Below are 14,340 nucleotides of genomic sequence, written 5' to 3'. Positions count from 1 at the left end.
GGGAGGGATGGGACTTCCTCTTCCCAAGCTCTGTAGCTGTGCTGCCTTCAGAGCCCAGCTGGGTGGAGCTTCCTGCAGCTGGGGGAGGTTCCCAGAGGTGGGTCTGACCCATCTCTGGAGTGGCCTGTGCAAAGGAAGAGGAAGTCCCAGCCCCACCAGGACTAGAAGCGGGAGCCTGGTGCATTGTAAAAGCCCCCAGTTGGGGTGCCCCCCCAAGTGATGACCTTCCCCATGCCCTCTTATCCTCACATCTGCGCTGCTGCTGGCTTTAGAGCTGGGCGCAGAAGTAAGGGTGGCAGTCCTGTGACCCCACTTATAATAGTTTTATGACCGCCCACAACCATCTTTTGGGTCGGAACCCCCACAGTTACAACACTGTGAAATTTCAGATGTAAACATTTTAAACTATGAAACTGACTATTTTAAAAATCCTATGGCTGTGAAATTGACCAAAATGGACCATGAATTTGGTAGGGCCTTAATCATAATGCATACATACACAGGGGGCTGAGTTTAGGTTGAATGGACAACCTTAATTCTGGCTAACCTAACTCTTGAGTGTTTACTTTGCAACCTTAATAATGATCTTTTAACATAGCTTGTTTGTGTAATTATATACACATTTAGGAACTTTTAACAATATACTAAATTAATCAGTGCTCTTATATTATGTCCGGCTGCCCCTTACTGTGCCTTTAATTAGTTGACTGAGTACTTGTAGGCATCATGGAAGAAGTAGTATTGAGAAGGGATCTGAAAAATAAGAAGGTAGATAATGCTCTGCTTGTATCTGCCAGTTCTTCAGGTTGGTTCTCTACCATGGGGCGGAGGATCTTGAGGTTCAGCTCCTGATCCAGATGCTTGTGCCAGCTCCACAGGTGGAATAAGGTGACATTGCTTCCCTTCCCAGCTGATCCAGTTTGTATAATACATCACTGACATGTGTATGGCTGTTTAGCATTGCTCTGTTCCTCAAAAAAGAGCTGCTATGGTACTTGGCACAAAAATTTCAAACATGGAGTGGATTATGTAGTGTGGTCCAAAAAAAAAAAAAATTGTGAGCCTCTACATCAGCACTTCCCTAGCTTTTGAGAGCTGAGTCTCCCCCATACAGGAAAATAAAACCAATCACACTCCCCTTCAGCCCTGCCGTATTGGCTAGACAGCATAGAGGAAAGTTACATTACCACCGTTCCATGCCCCCTAGGCTGTTCCTTCCTGTAGCCATCTCCCTTTTAGGGGCTGGGCCTGACCCCTCCTGGTGAGCCGAATGGCCATAGGTCTGGGCTTCGGCCCCTTGCTGGGGCAAGTCATTTGGGCTCTGGCCCCCTAGGTGGGGCAGAGCAGGGAAACAGTTTAAGGCTCACAGCTCCTGGCTGGAGCAATCAATAACAGTTTGAGCTCTGGCCTCGTGGGTGGGGGAGAGCCAGGAAACAGTCTTCCAGTCCCTGATGTAGGTCTTCTGGCCTAGGGTGAGTTGGAAGACACCTTGGATGTGGGGTGGCAGCAGGGGTAGGAGGACCTGGGCCCACCCTACTCCACCAGGTCACAGCTCCTGCCCGTAAAAGTGGCGGATGGTCCTGCCACTGGGTCTGCAGGGGGATAACAAAACTTCTGGAGCATGCTGCCTCACTTCCCAGCAGCACAACTGGAACAAGATCTGTTTTCCCTGAGCTACTTCCCACCACTCTTGGCGAGAGAATGCTCCATCACTGTGGGGGTCAGCTTTTCAATCTAGTGGCCAGGCAACACTTCCTCTGGTTGCTCCCTGGGCTTCTCCATCTCCAGTGGCTAAGGTGTGCCTTCACTTCCAGCTGCCAGGTGATGGTTCTGCAGAGGGCTTGGAGAGATGTCTACTTCTTTCCCTGATCCAGCCACAGCTGAACTCCAGGACCCTGCTCTTATGCTTCTGCCCCTGCACTTCCTGTAAGGGGGGAGGGCAGGATGGGTTTGGCTGTGCCCACCAGGGAGCGTTAACCCTTTCAATACTGGAAGGAGGTCCTTTGGCCTTACTTGACTTCTGCTTTGGGAAATGCTAATCTACATTTTGCAGTAATCAAAATTTTGAAGTCTCCAAAACAGTGCTTCCCAGAGGATTCAGGGGGCCTGCGGCAAAGCAATTTCAGGGGTCCCTTCCATAAAAAAAAAGTTAGTTTTGCCACCCCAAGCGGCGAAGAAAAAAAAAAAAGAAAAACCCAAGGCATGCCATCCAAAGAAAGAAGAGGACAGGAGGACCCGCAGCCGAACTGCTGCAAAAGACTGAAATGGAGGGATTGAGCTGCCGCTGAAGTGCCGCCGACGAGGAAGAGAGGGACTGAAAGACCCGCCACCGAATTGCCACCAAAATTGTCCCTGCCCTGTCTGCGGGGCCTGGGGCAAATTGCCCCACTTACTCACCCCCCACTCCTAGGGTGGCCCTGCTCCAAAACTATGGAAAAGGAATTGGCAAAAGTTTTGAGATAAATGTTGCAAACGTTTTTTTCATCAGCTTTGCCCAGCCTTATTTGGGATCCTAATGGAGGAAAATTACTGTATAAATCTATGTGGTTACTGACTAGGGAGAGCTGAGAGTGCCTGAAGGCAGTGAACAGATGTGTAGGCTGAGGAAGGAAGAATAAGAGAAGAGAGAAACTCAGCTAAGAGGATTTGGGCTTCATCAAACTTCACATGACTTAGATCACAATAGGAGGCTGAATCCTATAACAAAGAAGGGTAAGAACTGAGGAATGATATGAGTGAAACCTTAACATTTATTACTCTAACTTTTATTTTATGTACTGTTTTCAAAGGTCTGCTAAAAGGAGAGAAGGCTGGATTTTAGCCCTTTTACAGAGGATTGTGTTTCTTAGACAGGTTTAGATTCCAAAATTTTGCACAAAAGAAGTGAACTAGATTAATTTTATTGAGCTTCTATGGAGTTTTTCAGTGTGGGCTTTATTTATAGCGCCACATATTCTAGCTGAATGTTATCAAACTGGGTTTCACATAGACCACTGTAATACATTTCAAGAAGTGATAATGTCTAGTTTTTGACATCTATTTTCAGATATCACCTCTATGCTCTAAAATAAATTGAATCATTTTCAGTGTTTAGACATTTAAGGTTTCTAGAATAACAGGCCTGCCCCTGCAATAGCCACACATAACCTAATTATCCAGCCACTTTGGGTACTGTTTGAATTAAGAATTAAAGACAGAATTAGAATCTGTTACAGTAATTAGATTTTATCTTAAACCAATTGCCCTTGGCTCTTCATGGTCCAGAGAAATAAAGGCTGCTGGCTTAATGTTGTTCTGCTGTTAAATATAAAAACTCATTTTAATACAAAATTTAGGCTGAAAACATCAAGATTTTCAGAAGTCAGGTAAGTCACATTTCCTGTCCCATATTGTTATGTAATACATTATTAGCTCAGTCCAAAGCTCACTGAAGCCAGTGGAAAGACTGTCATTAATGTCAGTGTTGTTTGGATCAGACCCTAATAAAACTAGAGTGCACTAAAGTTCATATTTAAACAGGAAATCAGGAACAAAAATATTATATAATGGTGATAAAAACTTTTGGAATTTTATGACTTTGAAATGCTTGATTTGTCAACCTCATTGTTGAATTAGTTTTAATATTTAATTTCCTTGGCCAAGATTTTTATAAGTATCTAGTGATTTTGACTGCATTCATTTTTTGGATGCCCAACTTGAGACACCTTAAAGGAATCTGGTTGTCATAGGGCAGGTGCTCATCACTTTCTGAAAATCTTCCCAGAGCCCCTGCCCCTACACTCAGTCTTCTTTTTTAAAATAGAAAAGAAAAAGGGGAAAAAATCCAGAGTTATTCATCTTGCAGAGCTGATCAGAAAAAGGCCAGAAGCCCCTGGCATCTTGTCCTCCTTGGCTCGTACTATAGTGACCACTCTATTGAACTCTCCAGGAAAAGAAGAGCATTTGTACCTCATTACACAACTTTGTTATAATTTCACATACTACAGTTCAATTCACAAATAGCTCAGATTTTGTTTTATTCATAAAGCATCATTACACCACACATCAATTAACACTGTAGCTTCCTAGCTGTCCCTCTTCAACAACCCTTCATCCTGCCCTCCAATCTAGCCTGCACCTTTCTCTCCCAAGGAAAAACAGTGTCCAAGCTATTAAAAGAGGCAGAACTACAGAACTGACATAAAGCAACTAACAATACTAGTCCTGGTTTCGGGTTACTGCAAGCGGAAGAAAGACACTTAGGGCCTGATTCTCTCCTGTTGCTCCTACTACTCTGTACCATTCAGGTGATGCAAAGAGGTTGGAATCTGGCCTTAGCTGACCTGCTGAGAATTTCCCTGGCATGACTGAGGTCTATGTTGGCATACAGCCAGCACAGCTAACTCCTACACCAGCTGCACCCCCAGCATAGAGGGCATGGTATCTGTGCTTCGTCAATTCTTACCTGATGTATGGTGAATGGAGGAGGACAGTCAGCTGGCATAAATAAGAACAGCCACTAATTTATGCCAGAGCTGTTGGTCTACTTTATACTGGAGCTGGGGCCAGAGTAACTTGACAATCAGGAAGCTGTAACTGGCTCTCTGATTGGTATGACCCCCACCTAACCTGTACTCAGCAAAGGTCAGTGAAGGAGAGTATCAAGGCCTTAATCTCTTTCCTTTATCCATATACCCTACAGCTCATCCATAACAGCGATAACAAAACTCCCAAAAGCAACAGAGGTCACGGCCTAACTGAAAACCACAGGAATAGGGGTACAACCGAATGACAAACAAAATGGGACCCAGAAGGCAGAGTATCAAGGGACATGATAAAGCTATTCTCTCCTGACAGAATCGCTTAGTGACGTCACATTATACTGCATTGCACCTGTGTGGAACTACAAAGAGTTAAATAATGTATAGACTAAGTCCTATAAGTACCACGGGGAGCCTGGAGATTGGTAAATGATAGATAAAGCATCTCTTTGTTCATAAGCCATTTCCGAACTTTGGTGCGGCAGTTTTTTGCAGGCAAGGGAGTGCTGGAGGAGGACAGGGTTACATTACATTGACAATTGATTGACAGTTAGTTGCACTGAAGGGCTGAGACCATTAGGATTCTTTATGGGGCTGGCATTTTTCTTTGTCCCTTTTATGTGGCAATCTGCCATGGTGCACACTCACTCTACTTTGGAGATGAGGGATAACCAGATGCCATGCTGCCGCTCCACTGGTTGTTGTGCAGCTGCCTCCTTCCCTGTTTCCCAGAGCACATCACATTCAAGACATATTCACGCCTCGGGGGCTGGAATCTTCTTCCTTCAGCTTGTCACTCCATGCATCATGATACCACAGTACTAACAAGGCAACTGAGCACCATTCCATTACTCTTACTGCTCAGTCTGTTAAATTAAATATATGTATACAAAAATCCAGTTAACAGCTGTTAGGTTGCATGATATCATCCCACCTAAATTCCAGGATTACATCACAGGTGTTATCAAAACATAACAAAGCCAGATTCTAGAGAGACAAGGTGGGTGAGGTAATATCTTTTATCGGACCAATTTGTGTTGGTGAGAGAGACAAGCTTTTGAGCTACACAGAGCTCTTCTTCAAGTCTGGGAAAGGTACTCAGCGCATCACAGCTAAATACAACGTGGAACAGATTGCTTTGCATAGAAAGTTAGCACATATTCCAAGGGACCATTAAAGGTGGAGTGGCCTGTTAAAACCTCTGCAGTCATAGGACCAAAAGGGAGGGGTTACTGGGTTACCGATTGTTGTAATAAGCCATAAATCCCGTGTCTCTGTTCTGTCCATGATTTGTAGTGTCTAGCAGAGTTATGAATTTAAGCTCCCATGCTCTTCTTTTGAAAGTGTTGTGGAGGTTTTCTTTGAGGATGAGGCCTGATAGGTTAGATATATAGTGATCACTTTGTGAAAAGTGATCACCCACAAGCGATGTGGTGTTTTTGTCTTTTCATTTTTCTGTGTGAGTTCATCCGAGTGCGTAGTGATAGTCTGGTTTCACCCATATAGTTGTTATTGGGGTATTTAGTGCACTAGTTTCACCCATATAGATGTTATTGGGGTATTTAGTGCACTGGATGAGGTACACCACAAGTTATGATAGGCATTTGTAGGATCCATAGATCTTGAAAGGTGTGTTGTGGGGGGTATTGATCATTGTAGCAGTTGAGATATGTCTGCCTGTTGTTCTGGCAGGGTCTGGTGCTACTTTGAGTAGGTGTGTCCTGGTCTGTGGGGAGCTTGCTTCTGATGATGAGTTTGGAGAGGTTGGCGGGTTGTTTGAAGGCCAGAAGAGGGGGTTCAAGAAAGATTTCTTTCAGGATGGTATCCCCATTGAGTATGGATTGTAGTTTTTTGATGATACGCCATATGGGTTCCAGTATGGGGTGGTAGGTGACAACTAGGGGTGTGGGATAGGAGAGGGTTTTATTTCTATATGAAGAAGTTAGCATATTGGTGAGCCATCCTAGTACCAATGGCTGTTCCAATGGTTTGGACAAAGTGTTTGTTGTTGAATGTACAATTGTTATGGGTGAGGATGAAATGGGATGACAAGGTATTTGGAGTGGCTATCTGAGGGTTGTCCAGTGTCTTGAAAATATTTGTAAATATTGGATCTTACACATGCCTATCACAACATGTGGCATACCTCATCCAGTGCACTAAATGCTTCAATAACAAGTATGCGGGTGAAACCAGACAATCACTATGCTCTTGAATGAAGTCACGTAGGAAAATGATTAAAGACAAAAATTCGCTATCACCCCTCATAAAGCAGTCACTCTATATTTGACTTATTAGGCTTCATCCTCAAAGGAAACCTGCACAACATTTTCAAAAGATGAGCCTGGGAGCTTAAATTCATAACTCCGCTAGACACTAAAAATCATGGACTGTACAGAAACACTGGATTTATGGTTTATTACTGCACTCTGTAACCCACTAATCCCTTCTTTTTGGTCCTATGACTGCAGAGGTTTTAACAGGCCACTCCACCTTGAATGGTCCCTTAGAATATGTGCTAACTTTCTATTCAAAGCAATCTGTTCCACGTTGTATTTAGCTGTGAGGCACCAAGTACCTTTCCCAGACTTGAAGAAGAGCTCTGTGTAGCTCAAAAGCTTGTCTCTCTCTCCAGTAGTATCTCCAATAAAGATATCACCCTATGCATCTTTTCTTTCTAATATCCTGGGACCAACACAGCTACAATACTGCATAAAGCAAGATTCTGTCATTTTCAGTCATGCCAGACTTCATTGCTTTCTAATAAACATAGGCATCATATTATACAGAGAATACGGACCATGTTATTATCAGTTATTAGTACACTATCATAACACAGAAAATGTGTGGATCAACTGATCATTGGTGGGAGAAAAAACTCTAGATGGTTAAATCCTACTGAATTTTTTATTTGTACAGTGCTTTCTATTACCACGACGGGTGTTTATAACTCTTGAAACAGCATGATAGAAAGGACACACGCACACACAACCCCCCCCGCCCCCCCAAGAGTTTTGAAAGGGAACATAATCCCTTGTGTTTCAAGGCATAAGCCAACCTCTAACTAATGGGGATTGAGAAGAAGCTTTCCGTGTGAGCAGTTTATTCCATAATTGCATTCTTTGTGATGCAACTAGTGTTGGCCGCTGTCAGTCAGAATACTGGACTAGATATATCACTGGCCTGACCCAGTGTGGCAATTGCTATGTTCCTATGAATTTGTGATTAGCATAGTTTAAAATGTACACTTTTCTGTGCATTTTGTACACAGGTATAGGTGACATCTGAGATCCATGGGGAAATCCCTCACATTGCTAGGCACAAAGGCCCAGATCCTACCCACTCAGCATACAGTGGCACAGCACTGGATCCATGTGTCTTGGGCTCTCAGTGACCATGGAGGAGCAGATAGGCTTTGCCTCAAAAACGAACAAACCAAAAAAAGCAACCCAGCTGTAAACAAGTCATAGTGGTAAGGTGTCAGGAACAATTGAATTACAGCTAAATCAGAGAGCTCTTTTTTCAGGCCTGATCATTTGCTTTTTCCTGCTGTCCAGGTAGTAGGGGATATCAATACTGAAAACAAGCACATCTATAGAAGAAACTTGAATACAACAGTTTTGACTTAATGTATTCTTTCACTGCAGAGTGTGGCTCAATATTTCTCCACTTGCCATTGTCACTGGTGATTTTTATCATATAATTACTACATTGCACCACATCTAATACTGGGGCAAACAAAATCTTGCAGCCTGGGACACAATTTTACTCTGCAATATATGTGTCAAGTCTCTCAAAAAACAGGAATCTATAATTATGTGTTGAAATGTTGCCTCACTTACCAACAGATATTGTCCAAACAGCAATTATTTTTGTGAAAGCCTTAGTTCTGGAGTTAAAGCGGCTGTGATGGATGGGATTTCGTATGGCAATATAGCGATCCAGAGAGATGGCACAGAGGTGCATGATGGAAGCAGTGGAGAAAAGCACATCCAAATAGATCCAGACAGCGCAGAGTTTTGTAGGCAGAGGCCATGTATATCCTGCAAAGGAGAAACTTAGCATCAGCTAAGCAGAGTATAAATGGATGGATGAATTTTACTATTGCTTATAACTTTACCTAAGTTTCAGAGTAACAGCCGTGTTAGTCTATCTTCGCAAAAAGAAAAGGAGTACTTGTGGCACCTTAGAGACTAACCAATTTATTTGAGCATGAGCTTTCGTGAGCTACAGCTCACTTCATCGGATGCATAAAGTGGAACTTAACCATTGGGGCTGAGATGTTGTTGGCTTGCTTTCTGCCTCTGGCTGATTATATACACAGGCATTTCTGAGAAAGATGTTAGGGAAAAATAGGCAGTTTTATCAATGTAAACATATTTCTTCAGTTTTCTTAAAAGAGCTCTAGCACCTCCAGGGTTTGGAGCAAATTTAGCAGTGGGACAGTCCTGGGAGTAGAGAAGTGCATTTTGTTTTCCCTGTGAAAATACATACTGATTAGACCAAGTTACAAGAAAATTGCCATTTCCTCATGCTCAGGAGAGCTTGTGAGAGGCCTGCTGCTAAAATCTCTGAAAGTTCCATTTGCACTGAGCATGCTCCAGTCCCACAGTGCTAACCACTGGTTAGCCTGAAGGTCCCAGGCAGAGAACTAGAGCTCCAGATAGGGATGATATGGAAGCTATAGCAGCAGCTGCGGTTACCCCTTTGGCACAGGGCAGAGTTTCCTGAAGTATGTATGGCATTTGAAGCACTAGCTGGGGGTGCGTGGAACAGGAGCAGTGCAAGTTTCCTCATGTTGTCCTGCTAACATGACAGGGTGGAAGGGGAATGTGAATGGCTTAATTTTTCAGAAGTGTGTCTCAGTTTTCCATCAGAAAAATACTAGCCAAAGAGCGTAAAGTGAGTGGAAAGTGAAGGTAATACAGCTCCCCCTTCCACTAAAACCATAGGAAAAACTCCTCCGCTCTCCCTCTTTCTTGGCTGGAGTGGTGAGAGCTCCCCTTCCTCTTTCAATGTGCTCTACCCACCAGGGAAGGTGTGCTGAGTGCTAGGGGGATACAGTGAGTTCTAGTCTCAGTTCTTCCTCTCTACACTTCCTGGTCCTTATTATTAAACAAGGCCAGCTCCAACCTGAGAAGGCAGGCAAGTATCATTCCTCCATATTACAGATGGGATAACTGAGAAGTACCCAGGGTCTTTTGTGACAGAGTTGGAAATAAAACCAAAACACCAGAATCTGTGCTGTGCTTCTCAGAAAGTGTTGCATGGAGAAATGGGGAGAAAAGTTGGTTTTAAGTCACCTTTGTATCTCCTAGAGTCTGGGCTGCTCTAAGAGCTGGTTCTATCCCCAGCGTAAATTAGGGGTTCTAGAGACTGCCCTAATTTGCAGCCTTACACAGATGCCCATGGGATTCCTCACAGCTCAGAACTGCTGCAGCACAGAGCTTTGCCTCCTTCCGCTGGCATGCCCCTATGCTGAGGGTTGCAAGAGTGTGAAGTGTAGGGCCAGACCAACCTGGAGGAATTCCCCAAGTGGCCACTCTGCATCCTTTACAGCCCCTATATACCATACTGGGGACCAGAATTTATCCATAGATCTAATATGGTAGACCCAAGTTTTAACCACAATGCTTTTCTGAAGGGATGTGCCAAACTTATGTGTTTCGCTGTGCACAGTCCCTTCCAGAGCCAGGAATATAACCCCAGATTCTGGATTCCCAGTATTCCCCTGCTGTCCACCAAACAGTTATATAACATTGGCAAAACATGTGTCACATTCTTCTTTAGTGGCTGGTCCCCATAAAAAGTAACATCCTACTACTATTACTACCAGTCACTCCTTCAGCTGAAGCAGTAGAGATCTGTGCTGTGGATTGAAAGATCCTGGGCGCCAACTCTACTGATGATGTGTGTAGAGGGACAAGTTTCCACATGAAGGAATATCCCCTTGTCTTGTGTTCGTAGGAGAGCTCCATTCTGCTCTGGTCTCTGCTACAGACTTCCCAGAGATGTTGGACAAAATGTTATTGTAATGACTACGCACAAGGAGGTTGAGTTAAAGCTGCCTGGGCAGAATTTATTTTTGTCATTTTTTATCTTTTTAATCCTTGACTTTGCAACCTTATCATTCTTTTAATGGATTTTTTTTTTTTGGTACGTATCTCTAGAAAAATCAGAGAAGGGCCATTTTTTTATGAAGGTAGTTGTATAGCACCAGTTCAAAAGGGACCCAATTCTTGTTTGAGTTCTGGCCAATATTGAAATACAAATAATATTGTATGTATGTTAATACACATTCACACACACTCGTCAAATTGAGGCCTAAGCCACATTCAAATCTGTATTTCAACTGTTTCTCCAACACTCTAAAGTTCAGTGCATTCATATCCAGGGTTTTGATCTGGGGTGTTAGTAATTTATACATAGAGGAGGCATTCAGATCTAAGGGATAGTTTTTGCTCCCACTTAAGCCAATGGCCAAACTCTTACGGACTTAATCTGGAATTAGATGAGACTCTAAAAGCCTGAAATACTGCTGAGCAACTCTCCAGGTGCTGAGTGCTCTGATGATGGGAGTTGAAGGAGCCAGCACCTTTTAGGATTAAGCTCATAAAACTAGATTATCAAAGGTATTTAGGTGCCCAGCTCCCCTTGATTTTGAGGATCTGGGCCATAATGACTTCTGGTTTGAGATCAGTGCAAATAGCACCAGAAGTGCTTTGGTGTCTGGGATAATATGATCACAGGTTAATGGGAGTCTGGAAACTGACTGATTCCTGGCCTTTTGTTTCTGGTAGTTGGGGTGAAGTTCTTAGTTCTGGTGGGGAAGGAGGGTTCTCTACAATAAATTGTTTGCTGGTCACTGTGATGCTGATAATGTATCACCCTGATGCTGCATTTCTAGGAAAGCTCATGCCAGAATGACTGAGTGATTTCTCAAAGGCATGTATCCTGGAAAGGGATCTTTCCTCTGGCAAAAGACAGCACACTGCAAAGGAGAAAAAACAGAGAGGAAAAAATAGAGAAGCAAAGTGAGAGTCCTTCCTCTGTCAAATGGAGGGGATGGAGTTTTTCTCCTTTGCAGTGATCATGCAGCTGCCCTCCTATTACTGTGCATGTAGTAAGGGTGCATTTGACCATGTAAATATTGCAGTTAAAATAAATGGTCACAATTGAATATGGATTTCTGAGCAGAAGCAGGGATTAGCTTCCTCAGTGGCAGGGTCTGGCCAGCAGGAGTCCCTATTGCATGTGTCAGTGAACCATCCAGGGCTTGAGTCTTTCACTTATCTCACAAATCAAGCAATTACTGCTTCTATGGCACAATTTTTCATTAGCTTCCCCACTACCAAAGGTAATGATACTATGGATACAATCAGTCACAGACCCATGCCAATTCCAAACCTAATCTGATAATACTATTTAGGGTAGTTTGTCTAGAACACAGGGAAAGTGAAAGAGGGGGATTTGGAAATAAATTCTTATATTGCTGTTTCCTAATAAAATCTTCCTAAAGTTAAAGTTTAGTGGCTGATGATTTAGCTTATTGAAACAAGCCTAGAAGCTATTTCATCTCATGTCTCCTCTCTTCTTGTATTGGGTATTTTTCTAAGTTTTGAAGGTAAATTATACAAAAATAGGAACACATTTTTATTTAACACTTAGGCTGCTGCTTTTCAACCTTCTCTGCTTTTCAACTTTCTCCATGTAACAGGCTTCTGAGGATATTGGTCAAAATGACAAACTTCCGATACCAATCTCAATAAACTGTGTCGCAAGTCAATTTACACTTGCAAAATTACTCATTAGAATAGATACAAATTAATAATCAAATATTGGGATCTTTTCTAAATATTACTAACAATTGGGTACAATTAACTCTAGCCACTTTTCAGCCTCCTTCAAAACACTTATTCCAACATTCCATGGTAGCTAATGAAATTTAAAGGTAGACATGTAAATAAGGATCTCAGTGGAAAGATAATTATTTAGAATTGCAATGCTTGATTAAAAAATAAAAAAACAGAGGCAGGCTATTTTAACTCTGAAGGCACCAAGTAATTAATGCTTCTGTGCCTATTTGCAGGGCAAAGTAATTGACAGGACATTACTTCCTTATTAGAAACATATGTGTCAAAGATAAAACTGATACAACAGACAGGACAAAATATCTGATAGCAATTATAAGACAATTCCATCAGAATCAAAGTAGTAAATTGACATTTTGGACTGTGTTTAAAATGTCCATACTTAGAAGTTAAAAGTAAATAAACATGTAAATATTGCATCTGTTCTTTACGAACATTTACCCCTTATAGTTATTTTTCACCTTGAACGGGGAGGTGGGAAGCATATACCTTAAAACTAGCCTTATTTACATTTTTCTTTTCAAGCTGAAATAATAATAGCGTGTGCATGCAATTTTTAGAAAGCTACTCAATGTATGCAATAAGTTAGAGAGCTGATACTCACCATACAGTATGGTTAACATTGACACAGGCATGACAAGGAAACCCAATAGCATATCAGCTATTGCAAGTGACATTAGAAAATAATTAGTGGCATTCTGTAGCTTTTTCTCCAGAGTCACAGCCATGATAACAAGAATATTTCCAGCAATGGTTAGAACAATCACTATAACTGTCAGCAGAGCTGGCCAGTTTTTCTCTGGAAGATGAAATAGTGATGAATAACACGGCGGAGTCAGGCTACCTTCACATGAAAGATTAGTTAGGTTTTCGGAGTCCACAGTCAAGTTAAACAGATGAGATGCGTTAACCTCTCCAGGCACAAAAACATTTTTGTAGAGTCTTCTCTCATGATTTAATTGGATTAAGGAGTTTGCAGTTGGGTTCTCCTCGTCACAAAGAATATCCATTGCTAAATCTGAAACTGGGGAGGATGTACAGTGAAAAAACAGAAAGTTATAACCCTTTGTCACCATCAGGCTTTATATTCCTTTGTTGTTCAGAGCTGATGCTGGTGGAAAGAAGGGACTCTTTTTTTGTTGATTGTTTTTTCATCATTAATATGACATTGAGAAAACTGAGGGAGTTATTCTGGATGCTCAAATACTTTTATTTTCAGTTTCATGTAGTCCAATATCAGCATATGTTAAAAATCCAGTTAAAAAGGAAAACTAATTTACAGGCTAGAAAATGTGGACTCGAGGCTTCAGAGAGCAAAAACATTGGCCAAAAAACTTTTGCAACCACCAGGACTCCCTTCTGTATCTACATCCTATTGCTATTGGTAACTGTAATCACACAGTTTTAAACACAGCAGTATGAAAATAGCTTGCCATACAAAACAGCAGAGCTCTTTGTGCTCTGCATTAAGAAAGTTGATTAAAGATTCTATTCAGCATCTTACTCTCACAATAATTAGATATGCTCTTATTTATAGTTCATCTTCAATATTATGGCTGATAGTCTCTGACTTCTGTCATATTACAATATCATTTTAAGTCTCATTCCAAGATTACAAGTAATGTTCCATATTGATTTTAATATGTAATTGTAATGATTACTTGTTGGCCCAGCATGGCTTCAAAATAGAAATAAAATGACTAAGTACTACAATTATTTAAAAAATACAAGATAAGGTAAGACTTACATTGTACTTCAGAGCCCACACTCAAAGTGAATTAGAGTCACTTTGTACCATGCTTTATTGTGTCCTTCACTGTGTTATCCACTTTTGTGTCCTTTCTCTTCAGTCTCTACAAAAATGATTGTATTTTGATTACAGTTTTGTTGATTTCTACACTGTACATTAGAGTGAAGCCAGTTCCTGTGCTGTGAGTCTTGTTCTCTTC

General features: G+C 41.9%; 1 protein-coding gene across 1 annotated transcript in view; it reads right to left on the bottom strand.

Moving 5' to 3' along the window:
* The window catches only part of HTR2A (5-hydroxytryptamine receptor 2A), a 47,689-nt gene extending 34,273 nt beyond the window's left edge, over nucleotides 1–13,416 (bottom strand). Inside the window, exons 1-2 of the mRNA XM_084618444.1 lie at nucleotides 12,996–13,416; nucleotides 8,363–8,563 (exon numbers count right to left, since the gene is read on the bottom strand). Of these exons, the coding sequence (XP_084474570.1) occupies nucleotides 8,363–8,563; nucleotides 12,996–13,401 (607 nt within the window). The 5' untranslated portion in view covers nucleotides 13,402–13,416. The remainder of the gene's footprint in view (nucleotides 1–8,362; nucleotides 8,564–12,995) is intronic.
* Between the last annotated feature and the right edge of the window lie 924 nt (nucleotides 13,417–14,340).

This window comes from Lepidochelys olivacea (assembly GCF_965140295.1).
Source record: "Lepidochelys olivacea isolate rLepOli2 genome assembly, chromosome: 1".
Lineage (NCBI taxonomy): Eukaryota > Metazoa > Chordata > Testudines > Cheloniidae > Lepidochelys > Lepidochelys olivacea.
This window is presented reverse-complemented; position numbering and strand designations above follow the sequence as displayed.